Source organism: Anopheles marshallii, chromosome 3, assembly GCF_943734725.1.
Source record: "Anopheles marshallii chromosome 3, idAnoMarsDA_429_01, whole genome shotgun sequence".
Taxonomy (NCBI): domain Eukaryota; kingdom Metazoa; phylum Arthropoda; class Insecta; order Diptera; family Culicidae; genus Anopheles; species Anopheles marshallii.
In genome coordinates, this window is record NC_071327.1 from 80520316 (window position 1) to 80537918 (window position 17603).

A 17603-nucleotide genomic window follows, 5' to 3' on the forward strand; every position below is an offset into this window, starting at 1 on the left:
CGAGCGCGCGTAGGGCAGCATAGATCCCACGCCGTAAGCTCGTTAAAGCAAACGAGGATGCAGGTAGGTGGTTTTATGAATGAATCTACCCACGGCCGCAAACTGTTTACGATCAATTTTTCAAACCACCGCGAGTGAAAGGTTTGATTATTTTGTATGCCATAGCGGGAGTGAAAGCTTCGCAAGAATAAATATATTAATGCGATAAAGAAGTCGGGAAACCCCCGACGTGCAGATTTTTGCAACATCAAATTACTGTTTGCGATGCTGTAAAACCATTACAAGTAAATGGTGGTACAGCAAAATGACCCGCAGAATAAGGCTGATAGGCAAAAGTGTGATTATATGCCCTTCGATAGGAACCGCACCGCTCCTGCTCAGGGCAGCGTTCCGTCCTAAGGTGCTGAAAGTGAGTGGCCACTTAACTACCGCGGTGGAAGATAGATGCCCTTCTTCTGATGGTGAACTGGGCGGTAATATCACGTAACCACTCTCACGGAGTGATCCGGTTATAGCTCAAAAGATGGTAAATTACTTCGCGGTGCAAAGTTACTTTATGCCGCAACTTTGTTGCCAGTGATAGTAGTGGAAAAGGTGGCTAATCTTATCACTCGTTCATGTGATCCTGATGCACGGAAGATTATTCAACTGCAGTGCATTGGGCGATGTAGGGATCTGTGGCAAGTTTGCTTATCAAGCTGATTACAATCATACCACCAACAGCTTGAGGGCACCTGGCATGATGTCCTACAGAAGGTTGTTGAATTCTTAATGTACAATGCTAGTTGGGCAATAATTTTTTATGGGTATTCATCGGCGGCTTAACGGCTTGATGCGACTACACAGCACTTAACGTAGGGAGTTCTTTTTGGCAAGAAAAAATACCGACAAACTCCACGTATGTGAGTAATTTCCAGAAACAGGTACACCATGTACCATAAAATTTGTCTTATCCGGTTATCTTGACATCAGATTCGAGTGTACTGCAAACGGCGTAAAGTGCTTTAAAGATTACGCCGTCAGGGGTCCTTGTGAGATTAACTAGTCACCCAAGGTGTGCTGTGCTTTGCGTGGAATTACTGTCCCATCATGCGGATGTACCACATTTTGAGCGTGTGCAACGGCGATAGTAGGACCGGGTGTGTATCGCACTCGGGGCTGATATCACTCCCACTTTCCATTTCCTTCTTAGTATTGTGTGTAGCGTTAGTAACACTGCTGTTGTCTATTTGCCACCGAAAACGATATCGCACCAACACACGCATTCGATTTGCAACCCAATACGGCGATCGTCTAACTCCATTAGGAATGATGGAGGGAAGGTCGTTTCCAGCACTTGTAGCGATCATCCGAGTTGTGCGATGCTTTGGTGAATTCACAAAATTTAAACCGGTTCTTTTCATCAACCGGATCGAGTGTGCAGCTACACGATCGGTCGATCGATGCGAGGGGGTTTTTCCGAAGGCTGCATCACAATGTCACGCACAGACAACGCCGAGCGTTACACACTGCATACGTGGAACGCCCGTAACTCTCAAAACCATCGGTTCTCCGGTATAGCCTTCACGAGTGGCTGGTGATGGGAAGGAGACAGATACCGATTTCACAAAACGCTATGTCGTTCGTCTCCAGTAACCTCACCGATCTAGTATCTCCCAGATTATGCGCCTAATGAATGCGTACAGCGCCATCTGTTGTTGTAACTCGGAAGCGCTGCGGAAGAGCATGGCATAGATCTAACCGACACACACATCGTTGGCTCTTTTCACTCGCTTTTTATCATCTACACGCAAGGGCACTGGAAGGGGAGTAATCAAATGCATTCCAATGTGGGGAGTTTTTTTTTCCACCGCAAGCGAAACCATCATTCCAATGGCATAATTTTTCATCTGGTCCCCCACCGCCAAGCGCATAAGGAATGCACCACACGACTGTGCGCATCTATGTATGTCTCAATCTATTCCACTTTCGTGCAGCCATCCGTCTTTTGCTTGCGTTGACGGATGGCAAGGAATGCGAAAAAGAAACACACAACTGCTGCTTATCCGAAGCACCAAACATCATCATCAACATGCCGTAGTGGTGCGACTGGTGCGAAGAATTGATTGTCCGCCTTTTGCCACCAAATCCGTCGCTTTGGGGCGTCGATCATCAGCACGATCTGTATGGCACACACAGAGAGCGCTGAATGTGACGCGACGGTGACGCAAATGCACGAGACGGCGATACGCGCGCATGAATCAGCGTTTTTACATACGGACGTGGACGAAGTTTTGGGGGACGTGTCCAAAAAAAAACAGCGAACAGGTCCCTTGCGAGTGACAATGGGCTCCAATAATCGTCGAGGCACTCGTACACCTTACTCTTTTTACACCTTCCACTACGGACAACTGTGTTTTTGCAGGTTCTTTTCTTGCCAAAGAAGGACTTTTTTCACCACCTACACGATAGCTATTGGCCAAGGTTGTTCGTGCAACACTAGATCCGGGTATTCCCCCTCGCTTTACGGGCACCTACACACTTTCAAAACCCGATTTTCAAACTAAACTGTCACTGCCGGTCGGGTATTTCACACGCACCCGAAATAGAACAATCGAGACGGGGGAAAAAATGCTCCCGTCGGATACTTACACTTTCTTGTTGTAGTTGTAGCGTACGTGCTTTGGGCTGATATCCTTCAGGAAGTGATCGCTCTTCATCATGATCGTGTTGTCGCGTCCGGTTTGCGTTGGTGAGAACGTAATCTTCGTCCGGTAGGCCACTGCCATGTTTAGCGTTCCGATTTGTGTGCACAACTGTCCGACGCGAACCTGGTTGTAACCATCCCCTAGTGTCGACGGTTGAGAAATGAATGAGAGAACCGGAATGAGTGTAAATTGCTTTTGGTGTTTCGCGGGCCCGCGAGTGCTCTCGCGCACACGCACACACTGCCCGGCTGTGCGTTTTCGTTGCGTGTGTGTGTGTGTCTGTATGTCGGGGCAGTGTGAGATACGGTCGAAGGTACGTTCGGCGGGCGCCAGTCTTGTCATCGTGGGGGAATTTAACTCCCCCTAGCCGCCCACCCAATACAACAACCCTTTTGCTGATGCATTTGTGGGGAGCGAGAGATGTCTGTTGCGTGAAAGAGACACCCCAACCAAGCTACGTTTGTAAGCGTAACCAACAGATCACAACGACATGATCACGCGATCGCGCGAGAGAGATCGCGGCTCAAATCGTATTAAAAAAGAAGAGCTCACAGAGAGAGAGAGAGTTGCCAAGTAAAAGAAGGGTTGAGTTCCGCGTATATTGCCAACATTGGGGTTGTTACTGTCACCATAAATGGCTCTTGGTGTTGGCGCCAGCCATCCGCTGCGGCAAGCAAATTTGTAGGTCGTGAAGTTTTTGGGACGAAGTTTTTTTGAGGTATTTCATAAAGAGCGTCATACAATCAAGCTGAAACCCTTCAAGGCAATGAAAGCCTAAGCTGAATGAAAAAAAATAGCAACTATGTGCACCATCTTACTAATCTATCCCCTACAGCGGTTTAAAGTCCGGTCACTCACTCTCCTTTGTCCCTTAGTATGTGTAGTGCGTTCACATTGTTCTCGCGTACTATCCGACCGTGCTGTTGACGTGGTTTACTACGAATGGATTGTCCAATTTAAATACCGAAACCCTTTCCCACCTCCCAACATCCCTCTCTCGCTCTCTCTGCGCCACTTCGTTCCATCCGGAGGACAGTGCAAATAGAGATAATCGTTTTGTTTTGATATTTAAAGGCCCTCTATAACCCGCGTACCCGTCTGTGTATGTATGGAGTCTTTCGCTGCGGGAGTTCAGTTGATATTTGCATTTTCGCACGATTGCATGTGTTTGTGTGAGACTGCGTGCGCGCTACCGTTGGGATGAAGAACCCTAAACATGGAGCCGCGCCCTCCAAAATGTCCCTTGCAGCGCGGGGTCGCGCAAGATCGTACCATGAACGTGTTTGATAGCTTCTTTCGCGCAGGCTGTCATCAAACAAATTTCGCACTTGCATAATAATGTGGCTGTTTGCGCTAGTGCATGAATGGCAAATGAAATATTTATCGTTCTGCCCAGTCACGAGACACACTCTCGAGACGGTGCGAGATTTCTACCGAGTGGCGTCCATCATCTGCGCCTGACAGGCGTCGATTATCCAATTTTGGCTCAATACTTCCGCGGCTTGCAAGCGTTCAGGATGCGGGAAGCCTAACAGCGCGTGTAATCACGACACAACATTCGCCCCCCGTATTGAACTGCTCGTCAACTGATCTCGTCAACGATAACCACCGTCCGTGGGGTGTTTACCACCTGACAGACCACACAACCTCATTGCTGTAAATGCAACTCTGCGTGGCTGCTGTTGCTATGCAGCAAAGGCTCACAGTGCAAAAAAAAAAAAAACAGATTATAAAACCGAATGCCTTCCGACTGCGTGTGTGTCGAAAGCTGTGATTTGACAGCGACAACACCTCCCCGGATTCAGGTCGGACTTTTTGTCGACAGTACAAACACAAGTGCACACCACCTGTGTGCTTGGGCTTTTGCGAGATCGTCTGTAGTGGACACGTCGACAACGCCGATTACCTTTCCTTTTTGTCTAGCGAACGATCCGGTGGATAATAATAGCCCAGAAATACCGGACGAACCGCCAGCCGGTACACGGTTTATTTTTAGCATCTCGAACAAATGTGCGCGATTGCCAAACTGACCCCCGGCACAAACCAGAGAGACAGCTTGACAATATTTGCCCGCCAAAAACACCGCCGATGTCTTCACTGCCATCATCCCACGCCGCTAGTGTCACGTACACGATCGTGCCCCATGTAGCGTTTGTCTCTGGTCGGTGTTTTGTAATTTTCGTAACTTGATTATGCTCATCGTTGCGAGGGTTAGGGCAAGACATTGCGATGATGTCGTCGTCCACCTTCACCGGGGAAAGACACTCCCGAGGAACCTTCGGACTTGCTGCTGGCTGGCTGGCCTCCATTTCGTCTAGGTTGGGGGCGTTAAGGTGTGATGCAGTCAGATGTAACGTACGAAGATGTTAGACGAGGTCGTTTCGCTTGGGTTGAGATTGCACCGACCTAAATCCCACCTGCCTATCCATCATACCCCCCGTGTGACCGCCGTTGCTGTCTCAGAGACAATCGACTGTATGGCGCCGCTGAGCATCGATTGATTAATCGGTGTTGCTCACTAGACCGAACCGGGGGGTGGTGAACGGTACGGGAACATCATGCTAAGGCGCTTTTGTTCGACCGGTAAATCATTTTCCCGCCATTCACCCATGTGAGATGAGTGAAAAGCGGACAGTTGTTGTTTGTTTGGTTGGACACAGATAAGCAAAGTGATGTTTGATCTGTGCAAAACTTCTAGGAGCCAGCTTCGGGAACAACCATCGTACCTCCGAGTTTGTAGCTAATTCATCAGCTGACGTCAATTCTCGTACGGCAACCGATAAGGATGTGCCGCTTTTTTTCAATCAAGTTTGGTTTGTACACTTTTCCCTGTACGTTGCAGAACGCCTAGCTCAAATCGTTTGCCCACTGATAAGAATGAACGGGTCCGACTGATGGGACGGTGGTCCATGTGTACCGGGGCCGACCAATTCGGTGCAAAATAATACGCAAAAAAGAAGCGCTATCTCCGCGTTCGACTAGATGCCTTTGATTCGTCTTTAAGAGTGATCTACAAACCGAGGGACCAGGTGGTTCAGAAGGTCAGAACAACGCCGTAAAAGATTATTGGTTTTGGAGTATCAGCTTCCCGGGGGGTTATCTGTCGTCCGGGGAGGTTCCTAACCTGGTGGACCGCACACAAAAAAATGCATTTCTTATCTTTTACGATAAGTCCCACGGCAAAAGGGGAAAGTTTCTTTAATTATATCGGTGTGAGGGCCACGAGCCCGTTGCGGTTACGATAATGCATGTGCTGTAGGTCATAGTTCAGTCGTATGATGTCAGATATCTTTACTGTCGACACAACCATGTCAACCACAGTGCTGTTGTAACTAAGAAAACAATATCTTATCATCGCTGAGGTATCTTTGTTCGTTATCTAACAAAGGGTAACAAGGTTGACAATTGAATGCTCTGGAATAAAATTATTAAACTAACGCTAAGTCTTTTAAACCATGTTTATCGCATAATGTATGGACGAACTTCTATCACATTAAGCGTAGCGTGAACTCTGAACATTGTTTTTGTTTTGAATTTTATTTATTGTACATAGAGCAAAACAGGGTATCTGAACTAAAATTCAATACGATGACTTATAAAACTACCAAAAACTTTAATCTATTGAAATAAAAAACTAAATCATTTAAGTAAAATGTAAGCTTTCCTATTCTAAAATCGTGCACGCGACTCTTGACCTCAAGCGAAAGCAAACAACTGAGCTACAAAACAATCTAATTTTAGTGCTATCAGATGGAGGCGGGACAAAAGCAACACCATTGTTTACAACATCAAGTATAGATGTACCCATTAAACGGACACAAGGAGAGGGAGTTGTAAGCGATTCTAATGTTTTTATGCGTATAAATGTTAATGCTGATATGTTTACCGATCGGTGTTGGACGATCAGCTTCCTATCGCACACAAACAAAACGCCCATCCGGACGCAGTCGGTAAAATAACAACATTATGATCGCACTAGACAAGGCGTTGAACAAAAAATAAACACATCGGTGCAAGCAAACGCACTGGGGACTGTTGTTTTTAGCATAGTGGACGATTAAAATAAACGAGAACGAACGGGTAGACTGGTACTGCTGCTTGGGAACACTCCTTTTCAGTTCGATCGATGCATCATAGATGTCGCCGATCGTTAGTACATTTACCGGTAAAGGAAAACAGCATTAAAACCCGGGCGATTAATTGGCAGTGTGCGCGGTATGCAATAGAAGCTTAAGGCGTTCTCACGGCACGGCCGGACTCTCTAGTGCGACACGAGGAGGAAACCGTCTGTAACTTTCCTGAACCGGCTCGCCCCGTGACATTGAACAGTGTAGCTACGATACAACCGTTTTTAAAAATACACTTCTTCACTACGGTTTCGCACCGGTTGGGGAGCTATATTTGTGTACACTACCGGTGGCACGGTGCAGTTTTGCAGCATGTTCTTCTAATTGCATGTGCATGTCTCGGTTGCCGGCTGGTTGGTTAGCGGAGAAGGGGGATTGCCAAGTGAAACGAACACAATCGTACAAGCCATGTGTGTATCGTAACAAAACTGAGAGCAAAGAATAACAAATAGGAGTACAATAAATGTACGGACGACGGCTGACTAACGGAACGCTTGCACTTTTTGCATTTGCTAGTATGCAAATGACCGGTTGTGTACGACTGAACCTACAAAATTCTCTGTATTAGTAGAAGGAACGGGAGGGAACTATCGCAATAAAGACCAAAGACCAAAGGTATGACCTAAGGAATGCAGTCCGACTAGATTCCAACTCTGGTTCGGAATGGTCAACATTGCGGCGTATGAAAAACAGATGGAACCAAGCGGGAAGTTTCAAGAATTTAATTTTTCTTTTCTTGAGAAGGACAAAATTTTGCAGATTTTAAGTAGACATTTTAATGCACCAATAAAAACATCAACCACCAATTTACCATATTATTGCATTCCTGCATGACTAATGTGCTCAATTGCGGCTATTTAGAAAATATAAACGTTTGACTATCTGATCATGAACCTCCGGAAGTTCCATGTGTGACATTCTCGTAAATGTCAGCGGAAAGATCAATTATTTGTTCACACCAGTGAAAGAGGAACTTGATTCATCACGGTGAGATCACACAACTGGATTGAACGAAAAGTGTGCCCATAAAATAGCCCGGAACGTACGGTATTGGAACGTGACACTGTTTTGATAATTCTCTTCGTGCGAATGAAATGTCAACAATGCGCACCAGTACGATTATCGCGTTTGGGGGGACTCACCGATGATAACCATCCTATCAGATAAGGGCTTTAAAGGTAAAGGGGTTTGTAAGTATGATACGATTTCTACACTTGATATAATTTTTTTATATACACTAGGCTTGTCCATTTGATGCAATGCATTTGGTAAAATAATGATAACTAGAACACATTTAATGACAAGGCACTAAAAGGTGCAGGTGCTGATACTGATGTGTCCATCCGGCTATCGTGTTTGGACAAAGCAGAGTTATCTGTTGAGATGCAGGAAATAGGTACTTCCAGGCGATTCCTCTTTCTCTCTCGGGAAACCATCCGTAATTGCTGGTAAGGCTTCTCCCGGTTTGAACCAGTTTAGTGTGACATGACGAAAAGCGCCCATTGGCAAATAAAAAACAACCTCCATGCTACACTTCACATCCAGTTCCGTTCTCCCGTACCTTAGCTAACCAGCCACTGGAACGCAAATACCACAGGCATACACAACTGTGTCCGACCGGGTAACAGAATTATATCACTGAGCATGCAACCTTTTTTTTCCAATATTCAACAATTCGTTGGGCGAACGACTGTGGACGCGGGAAGAAAAAAAAATAGCATTACCATGGACATGCTGCGAGCGGATCACTATCACCACACGAACTTCGCCGCAACTTCGAGATTCGTGTTATTTTTATGCAACAGCACCGAGACGGGATCGGGACGGTTGTGCGGAATGCGGATGGAAAGCACCTCACGTACCCCTCCCGAAGGGAATTACCTCGGAGGCGCCACGGTAAATTGAATGCGAATATTGAGGAAACCGTTCAAGTGCTTCTGGCGGGGTCGGTCAACATGCAACACGTCATACCGACCGGTGCAAACGCTTCGACAGAATCTTGGAACCGGGAAAGTTCTAATCGTGCTTGACCTTGACATGCAACACATTCTATGTGGTGGGATATTCGCTTGCCTTCTTTCGGACGACGTAAAGGCGACGTACTAATTGGCTTAAAATCTGCCACACAGGTATTGGAGTGCGATGAAGAGGATATATACAATTATTAAAATTGCTCTACTAAAAAATCATTACAATCGTCGACGAATATGTGTAATATATTTGACATTTTGTAAAAAAAGTATGGACACACGATATTCATTTGTTGGCTGAATCAAATCAACGTTTATCAATCGTGTTTCGCGATGAAGATTTCTTAGGATATTCCCCCACACACCAGAGAATCATAGCACTAGTGCCATTCGCTACGTGACCAAAATCGGCCGTACCATGGACATTTGCACCGATAAAGGACTGAAACGAACGCTTCGCGATAGCGAGCAGCAATATGACACGTCTCATTTATTACCGGAATTCCCAGTTATTGCTGGGATTCGTCCGATGGGGAATCGTTAGCTCCAGTGAGGGAACGGAAAGTTCACAGCTGGAACCGGTTTCTATGTGCAATTAGCATATGAATTTAAATGCACCTCACTGCCAGCGGTGTGTTGTGGGCAGAAGAGAAAAAAAAGATATCCTGCTAATTAATATTTTATCGTCGTACATCTTTGCTCAGGTGCTAGCTCGCACACACACACACACACACACACACAGTGACAGTATATCTTCACGGAGAAGGAATAGACGCGTTTCAAAACAGCTTGGTCAACAAATTAATCGGTCAAGTGATTCCCTCCACAAGCGTGGCGACTTCGAAAAAAAAACAGTGCCTCGATTACGGACGACAGGTTTCGCGGCTCAATGGTAAATTCTGCACTTCCTAGCGGAGAAGTCTAAAGGACGGCAAAACACAGTTTGAGATTGAGCAGTGCGAGAGGATGTGTTCCTGTCAGGGTGTGCACAGTTTTGTAGCTTTCTTACACTCTCCTTCGTTCCGTGGAGGGCACATAAAAGTCGTCGTCGTAAGGCTACGCTGCGCCATAGCAATCGTGTTCAGAAAATCCAGCGCCACGCGCCATTACGACGATGCGTACGTAGTGTAATTTAACTTTTTTTTCCTGCCCATTTGTTGCTTGACACCGAAGCACCTTCACAACAAACGGCCGACAAGCTGTTGGGCACGTGCCTCTGCTTTTTTCCGCTGAGCTTACCCGGGGAAGCGCTTGGCGTCTTTAAACTATCTGTGGCACTGAAACAGGAAAGTGTTTTTTTTCTACAGTCGATTCCCACTGATTGGAAGATGTTTTTCAGGCCGGAATCCGAAGTGGGCAGTATGAGATGGGTCCAGTAGTTTCCCACTTCCTAACGGATGCATCCCTCCGGATGCCTCCAGCTGCATCTGTGCAAATACGATGGTTTGCGGCTTGCATTGAGAAGCAATCATTCGCTCGCAACCAATGGGACGTGTTTGGGGGTGATGTGAAATTTAAATTATCACCACGGTGGCGCCAAACTGATCGCGCGAATGGGTGTTGTTTAGTGGAAAAAAAAAATCAGTAGCGTGCCTAAAGGTAGTTGTAGTGTCAAGCACACGATTATACGCTATCACGTGAGTGTTGGAGTTGTATACTGCTATCAACACTACACGACTAGCCGTTGGTAGCCGTAGATTGCAGAAGGTATTTTATTTCTCATTTACAGTACATGCTTGAACGATATTTTAAACTGTGATCGAGTATTTGGACAAAGCGATTCAAAAAGACCCCACACAATACTTCTCGTAGGCCACTAAAAACTTTCTAAAGGTTCTTTTCAAACGACCTCCCGTACGAATCAAGCCTTGGGCCTAATTTATTCGCATAAACTGCATAATGCGGATCGGTGACGGTTTGATTCCAGCTAAGGTGAACGCATTTAATGAATGTTTTGATACATTGAAGTCGTACGACGGTGTGCTATCCGCACAAAATGGGGTCAAAGGGCCGACTCGGTCATTTACTTCCCGCACCTTAACGTGAGCAAAAGGGTGGCTAAAAAGGTACAGTAAAAGCACATGGAAGGCAGATAGTGGAAGAAACGGGCCCGGCTACTCGTTACCTTTTGTGTTATTAATATACTTAATCAAACGATTAGATTATAAAAGGGCACAGATTTGATATTCGAGACCCAGAAGTGTTCCACATTTATGCAACCGTTTACTTCCTTTTGTGGAAATGGAAACATATTTAATGATATTTTGAAACAAACCCTCCGTCTAAAGCTTTACAAACTATATTTTAAGGGAATCTAACTAAATTTAATCTCTAAAGTCTTCAGAATGACCTACTTCTACCTTAGACTTTCAATCGGTAATTCGACACTCAGGTTTACCAAAAGACGACACCAACGTTAGCACTTTCTAAACGTGTGTGCTGGTTACGCCACGCTAGAAGGGCTCGAATTTATTACCCTTGCCGAAAAACGAACTATGGTTGGACCAATCGAACTGGACAAGGTTGTCGTAGGTGCCCTAACCAACATTCCTCCCCTAAAATTCCACCGAAGATATCGAAGCAGTTGCTGAGGCCGGAATTACGCGCCGTTGGGCTCACCGTTCGCTCACAAAAGTCGCATTCTTTACATTCCATTCTATGCATTCTGGCCAGTTCGATGGGGACAGAGACAAACAATACTACAACAAAAAAACTTCAACGCCTTCCGGTTGTCGTCAGAGTGGCGACTTCAATTGATTGATGATCGTAAATGAATTTTCGATACGGTTTCCGATTCGCTACATCCGCAACCGAAAATAAAACATCCATAAAATTAATGCCGCATCGGTAGAGTTGTTGCGTTGGTATTGGACTGTAAGTTGCCCCGCGTTTTCGACACGTTTTTTGGGCCGTTGCAACCAGTTGTAGAACCACAGCACGTTCAGCTAAGCTAATTTAAGTGCCCGTGTATCACGTGCTTTTCAACCTGCCCAGATTACACGACCTTAAAGGGAGGGTGTATCGTTAATGAATTTCGTTTATCTTTCACCACCAACGAAAACATGTCACGAACAAGGCACGGCCGTGCGGGTAAATGGATAAAAAACCTGGCCACATTTTAATTCGATGGCATTATATTTCTAGCCTACTTAGCATACTGACGCGGCTGAAGCTTGAAGCGACCTGGTTGCTCGTGTGGAGTGTTCCGTCGCCTATTTCTTGATACTCGCGCCCAACAATGAAAGTGACCCACCCGAAGCAAATTACCGATAAGGAAGCACGAAATGATAGGCTCACGTCGACGCGAAGAGAGCTTCTGAGTTGAATGTCGTTTAACCGTATCGGTCCTAGCAACAGCGCTGGTAACCTTCCGAGCTGCGAGTTGCTTGTTGCTGTTGCAATGGCCGTTTCTACTTCCTTGACATTTTTATAACCACCAGAGAGCTCGCCGCTGTGGGTGATTGTGTTGCTATCCAGCGCGCGAAATGTGCATTGTTGTAGATATATGGCGAAAAAAAAAGAGCCGCAGCCATGCGATTGGTGGTGGCATACTTGCACTGCATCCAGATGCGTTTCCGTAAACCTGCGTGCGCTCCAAACGTAGCGAACGCTTTCTCATAGTCGTCTACTTCCTGTGTTGATTCATCTCTATCAGCGAGCTATGCTTCTACTCGATTCTATTGCGGATCTCAGTTGTTCATCGTCTAATAGCGGGGGAGAGTCGATGATAGTATGTGTTTAGAAAATTATGATGACCTTCGGACTCTACTACCTCTGCCGGAGATGACGCAAGGGAGGGGGGTGGACAAAGAGAGTGAGAGACTCACGATGCATCATAAATCAAATATAATTAAAGCCAATTATCGGGATACTTCCACGTTCACTGTTTCCCTTCCCATGCCGAAGTGCCATGCTTTTCTCTCTGGCGCCAGCCGATTCTAGCGCATGCTCCGTGAAATGTGCGCGTGATGAGTTCGCGCATGCTGCGCACCATTTCGCACGGTCTCGTGCACATACAATTTTTGTTGTGCTGTTTCATTGTGCTGATTTGAATGGGGATAAGCCATACTTTAAGGCTGATTTAGTACGAGCAAGGTCAGCTGCAATTATGTGCGGACTGCTTTTGAGCAGATTAGTGGGAATTAAACTACATACAGTTCGAACGATAACGATTATTTGTCGGAGCAATTATTATTTACTTAGGTGTTGGACTGATGATGTTGGAATGTGTACAAACAAAGAGAAGCTTCTTCAAACGCGTCACAAGATCATGCTTTCGCAATAGTAAAGTATCCATTGAGAGTGGTAAAATGTTAAACCATTAGGTACACACTGTTTGTTGATAGTTTGATTTTTCCAGATCTCGCTATTTACACAATCGCCAGCGCTATGTATGTTGAGTGCATCGTTCAAATATTTTACCATTTTAGTGTTGCTTTTACTACGTCATCCTCTTTCTAAGCAACAGTCACAAAACAAATCCATCAATCGTCTGTACTTTAAGCGAGAGTTGCATCACCAACGTATTGAAACATTGTTTAAATATTTAACAATGGCGGCCTCCTTGAACAGATTCATCGATTACACAGCGGGTTTCTTTGTATCTCCGTCCGGGGCCGCCGTTGCAACATGACATCGCCAGGTGGTGCATCGGCAGCCCGAGGTGCGTACGATGGGAAATGCACAGCACGCATCGCGCGCTCCGTTGCTGCGTCGTCACGCACAGCTGAGCATCTTCTAAAGTGCCAGACGGAATCTAAAATGTATAACAAAAAAAACGTAACGTACACCTGCCGTTCCTGCCGTACCGAGAGAGCAATGAAAACAATGCATTTCGCTGATTCCATTTTAGCGCGCCAAAGCGAAGGGTGTCCGTGTAAAGCGCAACCATTTTTGCATCACGAACCGTGCGCCGCCCGAAGAGAGCTTACGGTAGGTGCAAAAGGGAGATAATTGCTTACAGCATGCAGAAACTGTCGGTTGATGTGTACGTGATGCTGCGACTTGGTTCGAAGGTCGTCTGTCCGAACGGTAGTGTGCACTGGATATCGCACCAACACCACCTAATAGCGAAGTTCCATTGGTTTTTGTTACTATCTGGTGCTATCTAGTCTACCATCGCGGAACAGTTTTGTGTTCCGTCGACTTAGAGCTGGCGACCGAGCTTTCATTAGTGCTGATGGTTATTCACTTCGATCACGATCTCTTCGTCCGAAGGTTGGCATAAATGTGAAGATGAGAAAACTGGTTTTCGTATGGGCAGTGACACACGACTCACGGCAGTGTCGCAACTGATCACGTGGTCACGAATCAAATTGACATGGAAAAGATTTCTGAAAGCGATATTAAATTTACCAAGATAACGAAGAATTGAGTACATAAATTTGTAGCAATTACTCCTTATTAATCCTCCTTATTATCCTACGTCTAGATACTAAAGAATACAGAAACAGATGTCTCAACAGAAAAGACCTCGATGGTCAGTGGCCGTTTCCTAATCCGTAAGATAAAATGTAATAAAAAGGCGAACATTGACTTTATGCACACAGAGCCATAAACAAACCTCTAAGAAGAAAATCCGAAAGGGCACCATTCTCTTTCCTTTTCTGCGAAATAGTACGGGGTAGTTTCGCCGGCGCCATCATTGCACAAGAGCATCGAGCGGGTCGACCACCACCACCACTCAAGGTAATTAATTTTTGCCGATACTACCTTAGCATATCAACCTTCACAGGAGCCTGGCGCCAGGTTGGCAACGTTCTGCAAATCAACCTGCGGCCATGTTTGGGAGGTATACGCACCGTCCCACCGGCAATCACAACTCGCTGAAAAAAACCTGTTCTTAATTCCATTTACTTCGTTGCTGCCCGTATGGTGGTTTATGTGACATGTGTGCGTGCCATAGTTGCATTCACGTTGACTCGCAAAAAGGAACTTTGAAGTGTAGGGTGGCCACAGGTAACCGGCAGGGCAGACAACCAGAGGAGCATAAAAGTAGCGGTTTTTGCTTGTAAAAAGGTCACTCGCTCACATTTCGTTCACTTCGCTCTGCCCTCTTGGATGGAACGACCTTACCTACGGTTGTCATCGCTCACGATGACTGTCAGTTGCAATTTTGGCGTAACCCTCCCGGAACTGGAATCCGTGTAACTTAATGTGTAAACATGTTTACAACGCTTTGAGTACAATGAACGCTTCAACAGATGCTAAACGCGGCATGCAGTCACAGTCTTTTAGTGCGTGTCCAATCGTCTTGTTTGTCTTAACATCTGAGACCCAGCATTAACAGATACTTACCCAGTAGATTAGTTTGGGGCTCGCCTTTATAGATCCGGTAGTAGATGTCGTACGAATCCGTGCGTTTCATACGCGAAACTCGATAGGCTGGTGTTACTCGTGTGACCGATAGCAGTGACTTTAGCAGCAAGCTCATACGATTGTAGATCACCTGGTTGGCTCGCTGAGGTGCGTTCGTTTGGTCCGTTCTGATGCTTAGCGTCCAAAACTCCAATATCATACTACCGCCTTCGGCGGTTTGTAGTGAAATTTCTACGCACAATGGCAGTCGCGTGACGATCGATTCATGTTGGCCACCATCTTGCAGAACTTTCTTCGTCTCAACCAGTACATCTAGGATGGATTGCTGATCAGTGATGGAGATGTTGAACTGTAAAGTACGAGAGAAAAAAAAACATATTTAGAATAATATTCGGTACATAATATTAAACTACTTAAAACTAAATTTGTACAAGGCAGTAGTAATAGGATAGTAAATTTGTATTCCTTAGTGCTGTAGTAGACATAATGCTGTAACACAATGTATTCAGTAACACTTTCGAAAGGGAACAAAAAATCAATCATTATCGATTGTCTGTCACTGCGGACAAGCCTTCGCCTCACTTATTGTGACCTTGGGCAAACGAATGGCGCATTCAAGTCTATGTAACGTGAGAATCCAGGTTAATCAATATTTCCGTAGCGAGGGACGAGAAAGTTATTAATCGTTTGCAAAAGACTAGACCAAAAAGGTTAACCATATCTGATATTGTGATTTTATTAGTTTATCGCTTCTCCACACTTTAGATGGGCTGAAATGTTTGAACTATACATAACCTTTATTTTGCGTTTTTGTATGCTCAAAAAGGAATACTCTCTGTTTCTTTGATACCCTGCAAAAAAGGCATATTTACAGGTAGGTGCAAAGGTGTTCTTGGGTAAATAATCAACCACCTCTCGCTGATTATCTCAAGCAGAGAACAAACATAAGCGCACTCCGGGCATCGTACAGTAAACAGATGCATGATGACATAGCGACCTCATCGGGATTTATGGATAAGGCAGGGAAAAGACTTCTAAATACAACAAACAACAATCCATCCTATCAGACATTACTCTCAACCTTCACGCGGACGATGTACTTGCACATTGTAGAAAGATCGCCACAGAGGGCAATCGGTGATGCAAACACGACGAAACTACCACCGTGCAGTATAAAAACGCATCCTCCCGAACTTGCGCCCGAGTACCTGTAACAGTCGGAGATGGCTTCCATCCGTGGGCACGCGTTTCCAATAAAAATTAAACACGATCGAACGATCGGCAACCTTTGACTCTGTGGCATATCTGGCAGGGCGGGCCAACGGAAAAGTACGACTCGATCGGATCGGTTTGATAGAGACTGCTGCGGCACGCCACAGTAATGGACACAAAACAAACGAGACTAGGTAAACAAATCAATCAAACTGACTCAGAGGACGACAAACCGATCGGAAAGTTCCGCGGTTGTTTGGTGCATTTAAACTGGGCGACGGTATCGTTGCATGTAATCTGCGTCCCGGTCTCTGTCTACCATTCACGGTTCATGTTTGTACACACTTTCAAAGGCAAAGGCGGTTCCTTAACGGACATTGTGGCATATGTTGATCGTTTTTAGTGTAATGCAGCATGAATGTGTGACTTAAGGTTTAAACGTTTTTCGTTTTAAATATAATGTATTTCGACAAAATAAACACAATAAAAATGAAAGAGGTCACGTCATTGCAGGGTGTTTTGTATGTAAGCTCCTTTGGGAGCTACGGAACCAGTAAGAGAAGGTACAGGCGGCGTTCCTATGGTCTCATGGGAAACATTAATTCATCACACGGAAACCCTGAAAGCATGCTGACGCACCGCCGTTTGGCATGTAATTTCTCCGAGTTCATTTTGGGTACCACTATTTGGCCATGACCCGCGTACGCTTACAATTCAACCACCGGGATGGCATTGATGTATGGGCTACCAGCACATTTTGCACCAATTTTCATTAACAAACCCCTCAAGATAGTTCGCGAAACAACCTCTAGATGTGAGAAAAAAAAACCCATTGATATCCCCCGCTTCTGACACGAATCGGTGACCCCAAAACAATGACTTATGGATTGGATCGATTCGCCTCGCTGCCAGGATTTGTGTTTGTGCTCGTGCTCTCTCCCTCTTTTTCTCGTTATTCTCGGCATTTAATTGGATTCTTCACCCGAACTGGGTTATCGATGGTCATAAACCATATCGACCGTGTCGTGCTGGTAGAGTAAGGCTGGTCATCATCTTCAACCGGATGGTTAGTAATTAACCGACCAACCGAACAGGAACAATTCTCATATAATGATCCTGCTGGCGAGACAGATACATCATCTAACGGAACGGTTCCCTCCCGTTGGCCATTTTATCCAAACTGATTTTTATGGGTCTATCGTTCGTTGAAAGAAAGTAGACCTTCGTAGCAAAATATAATCATTGCGAAGAATTTCTTCGAGTACTTCTTTAGGGTGTGTTTGGGATTT

The 17603-nt window shown here is 45.5% G+C and overlaps 1 protein-coding gene across 1 annotated transcript in view; it reads right to left on the reverse strand.

Annotated features, from left to right (window-relative positions):
* The window catches only part of LOC128711980 (autophagy-related protein 13 homolog), a 29794-nt gene that overhangs the window by 2224 nt on the left and 9967 nt on the right, over positions 1-17603 (reverse strand). Inside the window, exons 2-3 of the mRNA XM_053806873.1 lie at positions 15082-15451; positions 2632-2827 (exon numbers count right to left, since the gene is read on the reverse strand). Coding sequence (XP_053662848.1) covers positions 2632-2827; positions 15082-15451 — 566 coding nt within the window. The remainder of the gene's footprint in view (positions 1-2631; positions 2828-15081; positions 15452-17603) is intronic.